At 40.8% G+C, this 12,500-nt stretch overlaps 1 protein-coding gene across 1 annotated transcript in view; it reads right to left on the bottom strand.

Moving 5' to 3' along the window:
- Positions 1-623: 623 nt before the first annotated feature.
- The window catches only part of smg1 (SMG1 nonsense mediated mRNA decay associated PI3K related kinase), a 43,463-nt gene continuing 31,586 nt past the window's right edge, over positions 624-12,500 (bottom strand). Inside the window, exons 46-62 of the mRNA XM_084425464.1 lie at positions 11,046-11,239; positions 10,727-10,899; positions 10,350-10,629; positions 8,211-8,483; positions 7,845-8,079; positions 7,531-7,757; positions 7,288-7,444; positions 6,913-7,102; positions 5,515-5,987; positions 5,301-5,438; positions 4,888-5,220; positions 3,936-4,163; positions 3,593-3,804; positions 3,407-3,507; positions 3,139-3,315; positions 2,153-2,259; positions 624-1,902 (exon numbers count right to left, since the gene is read on the bottom strand). Of these exons, the coding sequence (XP_084281590.1) occupies positions 1,825-1,902; positions 2,153-2,259; positions 3,139-3,315; positions 3,407-3,507; positions 3,593-3,804; positions 3,936-4,163; positions 4,888-5,220; positions 5,301-5,438; positions 5,515-5,987; positions 6,913-7,102; positions 7,288-7,444; positions 7,531-7,757; positions 7,845-8,079; positions 8,211-8,483; positions 10,350-10,629; positions 10,727-10,899; positions 11,046-11,239 (3,576 nt within the window). The 3' untranslated portion in view covers positions 624-1,824. The remainder of the gene's footprint in view (positions 1,903-2,152; positions 2,260-3,138; positions 3,316-3,406; positions 3,508-3,592; positions 3,805-3,935; positions 4,164-4,887; positions 5,221-5,300; positions 5,439-5,514; positions 5,988-6,912; positions 7,103-7,287; positions 7,445-7,530; positions 7,758-7,844; positions 8,080-8,210; positions 8,484-10,349; positions 10,630-10,726; positions 10,900-11,045; positions 11,240-12,500) is intronic.

Below are 12,500 nucleotides of genomic sequence, written 5' to 3'. Positions count from 1 at the left end.
CAACTGGGGTTGTACTCAAAAACATAAGACAGAGCTAAATATTAGTTTTGGTAAGTACAATCTTCACTACAATTGAATATCAATGCTATTAATGCTACTGTTTGGGGTCAGTATGATTGTTTTTAAGTCTCTTATGCTCACCAAAGCTACATTTACTTGATTAAAAATACAGTACAAAAATAAAATAAATATATATACAAACAATGTATATAAATAAACAAATATTCACTGTCACATTTTATCAGTTTAATGTATTTGCTGTATAAAAATTCTTTAAAACAAAACAGAACATATTGATCCAAAACATTTGAACACGAACAGTAGTCTAACTAGCCAAAATATGTAACGCTCAAAAACATTCAACATTAGGTTAACCCCAGGCTAAGGTTACTATTAACCCTGGGTTGAGCAACACACCGCCACTTGTAATTATGAAAGGGAAATGAAGCATTGTTCTTGAACAGGGTGAAATTGCAGTATGAATGGTAGACGTCTAAACAGTGTGGAACAAGTTCGCTCAAGTTAAAAATTAACCTGGGTAAACAATTCCAAGTATGAAAATGCCAAAAGCATAAAAATCAGACAAACACAACCAAATACAGCAAACTCAAATGAAGACCAAAGAGGTTTAATTATTATTTTATTTGACCAACAAAATGGAGTAAAACCACTGAGACAACAATTATAACCATCACCACATCACTATTCCATTACTTATTTCTCCCACTAAAAATGTAAAACTAGGTCAAGTTCAGTAAAACGCAAGCTTTAACGGGGAACATGTATCAGCGATGATACACTACCACAGGCAAGTCCAAAAAAAAAAAAGGAGCAATCAAGACTAACTAAATTTATAGTAAAGAAGGACAGGGAGAAAAATCTACAATACACAAACAAGATCAGAGATGCATACTAAGAAAAAAAGCATTTAGAAACTGATTTGCACATCTCACCACACTGAGCCTGGGTCATATTCAAAGATCAAATCAAATAGAGACCTCAGACCGAGCACTTACCAACTCCAAGCATATCATTCATTGAGCCAAACATTGAGAAACTCATGACAGTGAATGTTCCCAAAGCCACTTTGCGATTCACCTTTTAATCGTGAAATCTGTGCAATACATTAGAGAAGGTGTAAAACAAGTTTTTGCAATGTTTCCTATATATGCTTGAGGGGAAAAGGTCTTTTTGTGGTTAAGAACAAACTCTAAGGTCTGTCAAAGGCCTTCTGGCTTTGAATGGTGTCCCTTGAGCCTTCCGGTTACACAGCCCTCCACACCCGCTCCAGCAGGAGACAGCTCAGCCGTAAGTCATGCGTGACCCCGAGCCATCCAAAAACAGAGGCCAGAGGATCCCTCGAAGAACGGATCACCCTTTCCTTCCACTCTCGCACAAATGTAGTCTAGAAACTCGCTAATTACCGCAGACCTCTGCTCTAAGAGTGGATAAACTGTCTCCTGCAAATTTTCCCTGTGGCAAATCCTATTTGTTTTGATAGTTGACAGACGTTTATTTGTTGTTGTTGATACAGGGGTTGGTTGGGGGGGTAGTTCAAGCCATGTGCCTTATCCCCCCCACCCCGCCTCCCCATCTTGGTGAGCTCCCACACATCCCGGGGAGACAGATGCAGACCCATTTCGTTGTGTTAGCTGGATCGCCGGATGTAGCTATGCTACGGGGATCCGGTGTGGGCCTGAGGGAGGGTTTCTACACCCCACCTCCTTTTCCTGCATGGTGCTCTGTGGCTCCATTGCCCCAGACCCAGTGGATTTTGGTGGATTTCTACCCTCGCTGGACCAAAGTGATCTACAAGGATCCCGTTCACACCCATGCCGTCCATCCCTCGTACAACTGTGCAAGGTTGTCCACGTTCGTCGCCTCTTTGATGACATAATCCACCTGAGAGAGAGAGAGAGAGAGAGAGAGAGAGAGAGAGAGAGAGAGAGAGAGAGAGAGAGAGAGAGAGAGAGAGAGAGAGAGAGAGAGAACAAATATGCATTAAGAAACTGAGAGAGAGAACAAATATGCATTAAGAAACAGAGAGAGAGAACAAATATGCATTAAGAAACAGAGAGAGAGAACAAATATGCATTAAGCAACATTCACAACAGTAGCAGTGAGGTCATAGGTGTAAAGGAGGAATGCTCACCTGCTCAGTGACACTCATTCTCCTGTTAGGGTCTACATCTCTCCCTTCCAGTTTGGCTTTTACCCTCTTCCACACACTAACAGCGTAGGAATTCCTCTCTTGTACAGCTGTAGGAAAAATTGCTGATCAGTGATCCTGGCAAAGCTTCAAGTTGATATAAAGCATTTCATAGCTACAAATACTTTTTTAATTAAAAAAGGCACTATTTTCTTATAGAAGATAATATACTAACAATCCATTGTAATTTAAAACTTAAAAAAAAAGAAAAAAAAGTTGAAACTGGCTGAACATGAGCATACTTAACTTGAGTATAAAAAAAGCACTTCAATGATGATTGTCTATTGTAGTTCAAACACACATATCTAAGATTCCTACACTACACTTCAAAAGTTTGGGGTCAGTTAGACTTTTCAGGAAGGACAGATTAAATTGATCAGAAGGGAAATTAATTACATTTTTAAATGTTACAAAACACTTCTATTTCATATAAATGGAGTTCTTTTAAACTTCCTATTCATCAAATAATCCTGATAAAATGTATCACAATTTCCAATTTAAAAATATTAAGTAGCACAACTGTTTTCAACATTTGTTTCTTCAGCATATTTAGAATGATTTCTGAAGGATCATGAGACACTGAGGACTGGAGTACTGACTGATGAACATTTAGCTTTGCCATCACAGGAATAAAATTACATTTGAAAATATATACATTTGAAAAAAAAATTGATATATTTTATTTAAAAAAAAATGCAGAACCTAAACTTTTGAACAGTAATGTATATAATCACAGATAGATGTTAAAACATGTTCAAACTGGCTCAACGCATGAGCAGAGTTGATGAGAGAGAGAACTTGATTATGAAAAAGCACTTGACTGATCTATCTGTTATAGTAATTGGTCAAACATGCAGATGTAAAGTCACATTTCAGAGATTTTAAAATGGAGTGATAAATGAGATTAAGGAATTTGCTTTATGACTAACCTCTCCCAGTTTTGGGATCCCGCACAGCTCTTTTGGGGCTCGGGGCCAGTCCTTTACTGTTGATCATCAAAGTACTGGGGGGAGTGTCCGTCGGGGTCCCAAAGTTTCGAGGAATTGCTTTGCGGGCATTCTGAGACATGCTGTCCGGCTGGGTCTTCACTCCACTGCAGCGCACTGCTATAAGAACAGAGAGAGATCAAGTTCAGTGACACTGAACAGAAATTACCTTAAAAAAACAAAACAAAAAAACAGTAAAACACAAACTTACCTGCAGCAAAGCTGGTCTGGACTGTGGAAGTGGGACTCGCACAGTCACTCCCTCTCTCAGTGACAAGGGGAGAAGCAAAGCCCACCAAGCCATTGTAGATGCTAAGGGGGGGAAAAAAACAGTTTGAACTACAAAAGCCACTTCAAGACATACAAGTTACGTTCTGAAACCAGCGTAAGCACTCACCCCTGGCTCTGAACCTTTAGCTCCTTCAGGGTGGCAGGAATCTCCTGCAGCAGCTCAACCTGCTCTTGGCTGCGTGGTTGACCTGTGGCTTGCACTACTGTGAACAGCACTATCTGCACATTATCTTGCCATGCCTTGTATTCTGACAGGAACTGACGCACACTGCCCTCATAAGTCACTTCCTCTCCCTCTACAAGGGCATTTTCCTCATCCTGCCAAATTGAAAAGCAGCTAACATTAGAGCATACACAAAAGCTATTCTGACACACTTAAAACAAATTTTTGGCAGCAGATAGGCACCTAATAAACTTAAATCAACCATTTTGCATTGGATATTAAATACCTTTGCCATTGCACGCAGTAGGTGCTTAACATCAGCAAGTTGGCGGTTGTGAATGGACAGGATGCCTTTAATGGAGTCCACCAGCAGCTGTAATGTCTCTGTCACGCTCTCCAGCTGCTGCTCTCTGTCCTCCTGCATGGCTCTCTGACTGGACATCTCCTGGGTGAGGTGATTCTGCGCATACACTAGCCACTCAGGCCCACCAACAGACAGATCCATGGCAGGACTCTGCAAAGACACAATCCAGTGGTTTTCAATTAGAAACGGACAATGACAACAGATTACAGAGAAATAGTTGAACAAATACTTAAGTAGATGGATAAAATATGTATTGTTGAGGAATGTTGATGGTTCAGCTTTTAGAGTCACTGTCAAATACATAAACTTAGCAAGGTAGTGATATGTTGGGATGCACCATATATATACATACATATATATATATATATATATATATATATATAAAATCAAATCAAATCAAATCAATTCATTTGTGAAAAATGTAAAAATAGTAAAATAGTATAAAAATAAGGGAAAGGAGGGAAATATTAGCAATGTACAGTACTGTTCAAAAGTAAGATTTTTTTTTTTTTTACATTGAAAGAAATTGATGCTTTTATTCAGCAAGAATGCATTCAATCAATCCAACATGACAGTAAATACATTTACACTATTTCAAAAGACTTCAATTTCAAATAAATACGGTTCTTTTGAACATTCTATTCAAAGAATCCTTAATTTTTTTTATTACGGTTTCCTTTTCTGAAGGATCATGTGACACTGAAGACTAGAGAAATGGCTGCTGAAAATTCACCTTTGCCATCACAGGAATAAATTACATTTTAAAATCCAAAACAGTTCTTTTAAATTGAATATTCAATGTGTATATTAGTGTATATTCAGTATAGATGGATGATGATGGATGTAAAAATCTAGTGACACAAGCAACACCCACCAGTCTATGAAGCAGCTGAAGTTCCAGAGGGGAAACAGATGTGCTAAACTGGGCAGCGTAGGAGCAGGTGGCCTGGCATCGTTTCACAAGTTCAAAAAGTGTGGCATCCATGTTCAAGGCTTCAGCGGTACGGGTACGCAAACCTTCAAAGTTGAGGATGGTGCTGCAGAGAAAAGTAACCTGGTTGGCACGCTGACTCTCCTTCATCACCAAGGCACGGCGTTCTGCTATAGTGGCCTCAAAGTCCTGTAGCACTGGGGCGAGTGCGGGGTTTGCACCACCGGCCCACTTCAGCCTCTGCTCTATGCTGCCCTCTAGACCTGCCAACTTCTCCTGCAACACAAAACCCAACACGGTTTAGATTAAAAGGTTTCTATTACACATTGCTCTCCAAAACAAGCAAAGGCTTTAACCTGGACGCTGCCAATAGAAGCTTCATCCTGACTGAGTTTGTAGAGCTTCTTCTTCATGTTGCTGAGGATGATGGAACGAGGTGGGGGACTGACCGTCATGGGCTGCGTCCTTGCACCAAGAATGTCCTCATGCTGCCACTGATGAGACAGATCGGAGGGTTACAACCAAAACTGCTGCCGATTTTTTCACAAATGAAAGAGAACCGGTTCTTACCTGGAACATTGTGATGTGAAGCTGAGTCCTCTGAAGGCTGACCTTACAAGCGTCGATGCTGACCTCCAGACGTCGCACCAGGTCCAGTTTTTTCCAGGCCGTGTCGTAGGAGCTGGCCAGCACTGTGGCCCTGTTGAGCAGAAGCTGGGATATCCGCCCTGCCTGCACACCTTGCTCTACTGCTTTCTTACACAGGTCATCTAGAGAAACTTTTCCCTCAGCGCCAAAGTCCTTGGCCTCCACTTGGGCGATGAGGTCCATGCCGAGCGCACTGAGGGTGCTGCAGATGGCTAGGCCCAGAGCCTGGGTGGGGAGCCCCATTAGCATCTGTCTCACAAAGTCTGCCGTGAAGGCTTTGATGGGCCGCATCATCTGGTCCTCGCTCACTACAGTGGAGCCTCGATACAAGGGCTTCACTATGGGTACTGGGCCATTAGAGGGTGGAGGCTCATCTGTGGGTGTAGGGCAGGTTCCTGTTGAAAAAAGTGAGAAGGGTGCCAAATCAAGAACATACTACAGTTGTGTGCTACTTTATATTACTTAAAGGGTTAGTTCACCCAAAAATTAAAATTCTGTCAGTAATTACTCACCCTCATGTTGTTCCAACCACGTAAGACCTTCGTTCATCTTCGGAACACAAATTAAGATATTTTTGATGAAATCTGAGCCATGTTTCACTCCTCCATAGGCTTCCAGTGTGACCGAAACTTGCTGGCCCAGAAAAGTTATTAAAGAGATCGTTAATATAGTCCAAGTGACTCCAGTGGCTCAATCTTAAGTATATCAAGCGACGAGAATACTTTTTGTGCGCAAAAACAAACAAAAATAACGACTTTATTCCACTATTCATTTCCTTCTCTCTGGATGTCTAGTTGGTTTGCGTAGTGTTTTTGCGCAGCGCGTCTGTGTTACACGTCACCACGTAGGCTCACTATTGGCCGACGCCGGTCATGTGTGTGTTGCGTGATGACGTGCAACACAGACGCGCAGCGCAAAAACACTACGCAAACCAACTAGACATCCAGAGAGAAGGAAATGAAAAGTGGAATAAAGTTGTTATTTTTGTTTGTTTTTGCGCACAAAAAGTATTCTCGTCGCATGATAAACTTAATGTAGTGCCACTGTAGTTACTTGGACTATTTTAACGATGTTTTAATAACTATTCTGGGCCGGTGAGTTTCGGTCACACTGGAAGCCTATGGAGGAGTCAAAATTCTGTCAGATTTCATCAAAAATATCTTAATTTGTGTTCCAAAGATGAACGAAAGACTTACATGGTTGGAACAACATGAGGGTGAGTAATTACTGACAGAATTTTCATTTTTGGGTGAACTAACCCTTTAATTCATGCTTTACTCTTAATACATTGAGGAAATAAAAAATGAATTAGCCATTTACCAGATAGCGTCTGTGCAAATGATCCACACAGACGGAAGAAGTCTCGGATGGTCTGGAGTCTCTTCAGAAAGAAAATCTCTTCCAAGACCTGCCTGGTCAGAACATTGTCAAAGAAATGGAGCTGTGTAGCTCTGGACTCCCGGATCACATCGACCTTTCTCCAGGCAGCAGGCACATCCATAGAGTTCAGCTGGATGAGAGAACAGGATTCATTCAGACACAACTCTAATCTAAATAAGCTACAGTCAGCTAAGGACAAAAAATAAGGAAAACCTGATCCCCCCTCCCCTGCACATCAGACTAAAATATTAGGCAACATTACACCTCTATCCAAAGGCGCCTTTTCCTTAAGGTAACTATCAGTTTTTTTTTTACCTTGTCAATCAGAAGTCCAAAAGCAGTCTCCAGCTGTGCAAACATGCCATCAAAAGCTACCAACAGCATCTGACCAGCACTCATCTTGGGCGTTTCCTGCACAGAGCTCTCCATGCTGCGAGGCTGGATCAGTTCTGAGTACTGGGCCCGCAGAACCCTGACAAGACAACACAAAGATAAGTCTGTCCTAAAAGTAATGCAGCTTCAACACAGTATGGTACACATTTCTATTTTCCATGTTACCTAGTGACATCGAGATAGTGGTCATCCGGATCGTCCTCCAGGCCCATGGTGGTGTTACGAAGGTGAGCCTGCAGAACTTCCCCCAACCCCTGCAGCGATACTCCATCTGCGCACTGATCAATAAGTGCATCAAGCTCTGCTAGCATGGTCTCTAATGTGCTTTCCCCCTTCAGCATGCATCGCAGAGCCTCTGGGAAGATGATCTGACGGAAGTTTGTGTTGAGCTCCTTCAAATATTAATAAAAAATGTTTGAGAGGGGAAAAACAAAAATCACTGAAACCACAGTACCATTAAACACTGAGAACATCCTTACCTGTAGACAAGTGTACACGCCATTGGCCAGGTAGACAACTTGCGAGGACTCGGCAGGACTGAGGATATCCAGGTCATGTGACAGAAGCTGGCACTGCTGCAACAGTTGCACAAGGCATGTGATGTTTCCACTCATACTGCAGAGCTCCTCCAGGAACCAGGCGCCATCACGGGATGTCAGTTCCACCAGTTGCTCTCCGGCACTGGCTGCCGCTCCCTCCATCACCAGGTTACGCCTGCAAAGCACAGAAACAATGTATTCTTTAATCCTTTGACAAATTAGGGCAAGGAAGACCAGAAAAAAAATCTTAACAAATGTGGTTCACAATTCTTATAAGCTTTTTTTTTTTAAACCACAGATTCAGACCTGGTAAGGGCACAGAGTGCAGAGACGATAATGCCAGCCAGGCTGAAGGAGCCGAGCTCGGCATCCTCATGCAGGAAGACTTTGATACATCGCTCAATCTCCTGCAGCTGCTCCTCACACACAGGCACGCCAGCGCCCTCTGCCTTCAGACGCTCTACCTGCCGCATCAGCCGAGTGTTGGTTTCTGCTGCATGGTGCTGCAGCGCCATCTCGATACTAGATAGAATCTGACATGTGGCAGGAGGGGGCTGGGGTGCAAACTGCATTTCATACCTAAAAAGAAAAGACAACTTCAATTTATATTTGATTAATCATTAAACATCCTGAAAATGAAATGGGAAGAGTCACAGAAACCTTTGTGATTGCAAATTTAAAAATTATTACAATCATTTAAATGTATTTGATATTTCCAGGACATGGTAATCCTGACATACACGACCAAGTGTACAAATTTGGGGTCAGTAAGATTTTTATTAATTAATAACAAATTGATCAAAAGTGAAGCTATTTTAAATGATTACAAAAGATTTCTATTTAAGATTAAAAGTTAAGATTATACTGAAGGAGAATTTTTTTTTCCTGAGCAGCAAATCAGCATATTAGAATGTTTTATGAAGGATCATGGGACAATGAAAACTTGTGTAATGACGATGAAAATTCAGTTTTCAGTTTTAATAGATATTAAACTACTAAATAATAGGGGTGTAAGAAAAAATCGATACACATGAGTATCGCGATATTTTATTTTGCAATACTGTATCGATTTTCAAAAACGCAATATCGATTTTTTTTTTTTTTTTTTTTTACGTCCAAAAATATTCATGGTAAGACGGTGGTTCACGTTTATGTTGTTTAAAAGGCTCGCCGAACGGTGCATGTCCACTGGCAAGGAGCGAGCGGAGCAAGCGTTTTCAATTCATTCCATGGAAGTCGAGCTTCACGCTCAGCAGTGCAGGACCGGAGAAAGCGTTGAGAGCGACTGAGAGCGTCAAAAGGTTGGGCAGTTCTCGACTTTATGCAAATATCAAGCGAAAAACGCGGTCGGCAGTTTATGATGGATTTAGTGCGTAAATCATTTTGTTTACAAATTAGATGCTTTGCAGTTGTTTATATATGTTAAAGATTTTATTTTGGATGTGTTTATTGTTATTATATTGGCTGGGTTTATAAAATTGAAAGGATCTTTGCTTGGTGCATTTGGAAACAAAGCTTGTCTATTTCTAAATGTAATCGCGTGCATGATGATTATACTGTCCGTGTGTTGAAAAAAACAAACACACTCGTAACAGACACACCCCAAAGCGGAGACGTTACAGCGTTGCCAGCGGCACCGAGCGTAGTTTTGCCGCTGTAGTGGACGCGCACCGTGAAGCTGCGTTCACACCAAACACGAATAGAGTGTCTGGCGCGAGTGATTTCAATGTTAAGTTAATGCAAAGACGCGTTTACGCGCGTCTGGAGGTCCTGTGGCGCGAATGAGGCGTTTAGCGCGGCAGACGTTAATTTGCCTCATTCGCGCGTCCAGTTCTTTTAAAATCTTTTATCACATAAAAACTTGATTTCAATAGGCCTATATGACATATTCATTTTGTTCACTTTCATTCATTTTCGTCCAGTTCACGTTGTTGTTTTGTATTGTGACAGGGGCTATGTATTTTCTTTTATTATGGCCTACTTGAGAAATATACAAATTTGCTCACTAAGAACCTGTGAACCACAATACCAAACTGGCAGTCTGATTTTCTGTGAACTGAATTGTTAACCTAAAGTAAACTTCTTTGACTTTTATGCACATCATGTCTTTTTTTTTATATATTTTTTTCTAAAATTATAGTCCTACTTTAAAAAAATCCCAATATATCGCCTAATGCACAGTATCGAAATATATTGCAATATATTGAATCGTGACCCATGTATCGTGATACGTATCGTATCGCCAGATTCTTGCCAATACACAGCCCTACTAAATAATAGTAGCTGAAATAATATTTCAAAATATTAATGTTTTCTTTTTGCCTTGTTGAGCCTTAGAGACTTCTTTCAAAAACATTTTTTTTAAATGTTAACCGACCGAAAATCAGCCAACTAGTGTCCAGCATGTCTTTTGACTGATAGGGAACAGTTAGTAAATGCACTTACTGATGATAGACGGTCTGACAGTGATCGACAGTCATGTCACACACCAGCTCCTCCATCCACTGTTTCCACGTGTGAACTCTGTGCCTGTGCAGCACTGCACGGGGGTACAGCAGGGCCACAGTGGCGTAGCTGTGCAGGTGCTCAAGACAGCCACGCAGCTGAGAGCGCCGCTGCTGTAACAGAGCGCTCACCTCCGCCTCCAGTGCTTCACACTGGCTGATCAGATGTGCTTGGCCTGCATTCTGCAAGAAAGATGTTGCTGGCACATAGCTGGGTGGACCTGCAGTTTAAAAGGACAAAAAGAACAAATTGGAAATTTGCTTCTTATCACATTTCAGTTCATATTCAGTAAAAGAAGCCCAAAACAAATTCTGTACCTAAATCAATAGGGCTACTGATCTCCTGGAGGAGGCTGGCAAGCTGGGTGGCCTCTAAACTGGCAAAGGCAGCTTGATACTGTGAAATCCACTGATCCAGATCTGACAACTTCCCCTGAATGGCATCCTGTACAGTCCTCTGCCTGGACTGCAACTGAGTGTGCTCAGAGTATCTGAAAGGGGACAGGAGAAAGAATAAGAATGAGAACCTTTAATCCATCCCATCAAATCTATAATAATGATAATTAATCAAGCAATAATCATGAAAAGCTCAACACGATTCCTTCCAAAAAACTCTTTGGCGGTCTCATCTACTGACCTGTGCTCCAGGGAGTGGATGGGATGATCTGCTCTGGTGTCGGCATCCTCTAAGAACTCCATCTCCTCCAGCACCTTGCCCTGCACTTTCTCTACCTGTGTGAGCTGCTCCTGCAGGCTCAGGTACTCCTCCACGGCCTCCTCAACCTGCGGCAGTACACCAGTCATCTCATCACGGTTCTTAAACCAATTCACCTGAGAAACAAGAAGAAAATCTTGCTTAGCAAACCAAGTCAAGTCAAACACATTGTTTTCAAAGCAGCTTTATAGAAATTCATAAGGTTAATGTTTATAACATCTTAATATCTTCATGCCTTATAGCTACATTTAGCAGATTAGAGCTGGGTGATAAAACAGTTTACATTTTGTGACAATACAAGGAATTAAGCAGTAGCGATTTGCTATATATATCACACTACACGAGTATACTGTACTTACATATGCAACTTTATATAAAGAGCTGTCCTTTTGTGATGAAATAATCAGGCAGTTGAGATTTCCTATATAGCATATGTGATGCGATCTGGGAAAACCCACCACATGGTGAAATTTTACCTATTACAGGTTTTGATATCATATGGATGCTGGTATCAAGCCCTTTCCAAATCTGTTTTTATTTTTATCATAGCTTGTTGGTAGCAGAAGTTGTGTTTATCTGAAGTCGGCCGATCACTATGCTTTTCTGGAACGGAATTTTGAGAAAAACAGGTTTAAATAACTGTCACCGTTGAGACGCGTCCATCTCGCGATTGTTATGAAACTGCGTGACGATATAGTTTTTAACAGGATTGGCGCGAAATGCGCACTATACACATTCACTGTACATGTATGTGGTTTATTTTAAAGAGTATTCACGTGCTGTGAGACACGGCGTTCCTGGCACGCGTTTTAAATGTGTGTTGGGTCCAGGGTTATTATAGTTTTGCATTTTTTATTAGTTTTTATTTTTATTTCGTTTTGAATTTTTGTTTTCAAATTCAGTTTAGTTTTAATTAGTTTTTAAAGTGGGTTTGCTAGTTTAGTTTAGTTTTTATTTTTTGAAAATGCTTAGTTTTAGTTTAGTTTTTATTAGTTTTAGTGTTAGTTTTAGTCTTTTTTTGTAATTTGGGTTATTTGTCAGGGGCAAAATTCAAAAAGATCAGAAAAAGTATTGTGTAATAAAAGCAACACAAACATCATACAATTTTAGAAAACAATTCACAACCCATTGAAATTCCTTTACCTCTTACAAAATCCACACGCCGTACCAAAAATCTACACATCAGAATTCACACCCTATATAGCCTACCACAGCCGTAATATAGCCTGCTATAGTAATATAGTACTATATATAATATACTATATAGTAACCATAGCCTACTCATCTGGATTGAAGCAGCAAACATTCAGTGTAAAAGTACAAAAATGACATAACATATTTAATATTTGAATCACAGCTTAGGGAAGAGTGGGGGAA

The sequence above is a fragment of the Rutilus rutilus genome, assembly GCF_951802725.1.
Source record: "Rutilus rutilus genome assembly, chromosome: 1".
NCBI lineage: Eukaryota > Metazoa > Chordata > Actinopteri > Cypriniformes > Leuciscidae > Rutilus > Rutilus rutilus.
This window is presented reverse-complemented; position numbering and strand designations above follow the sequence as displayed.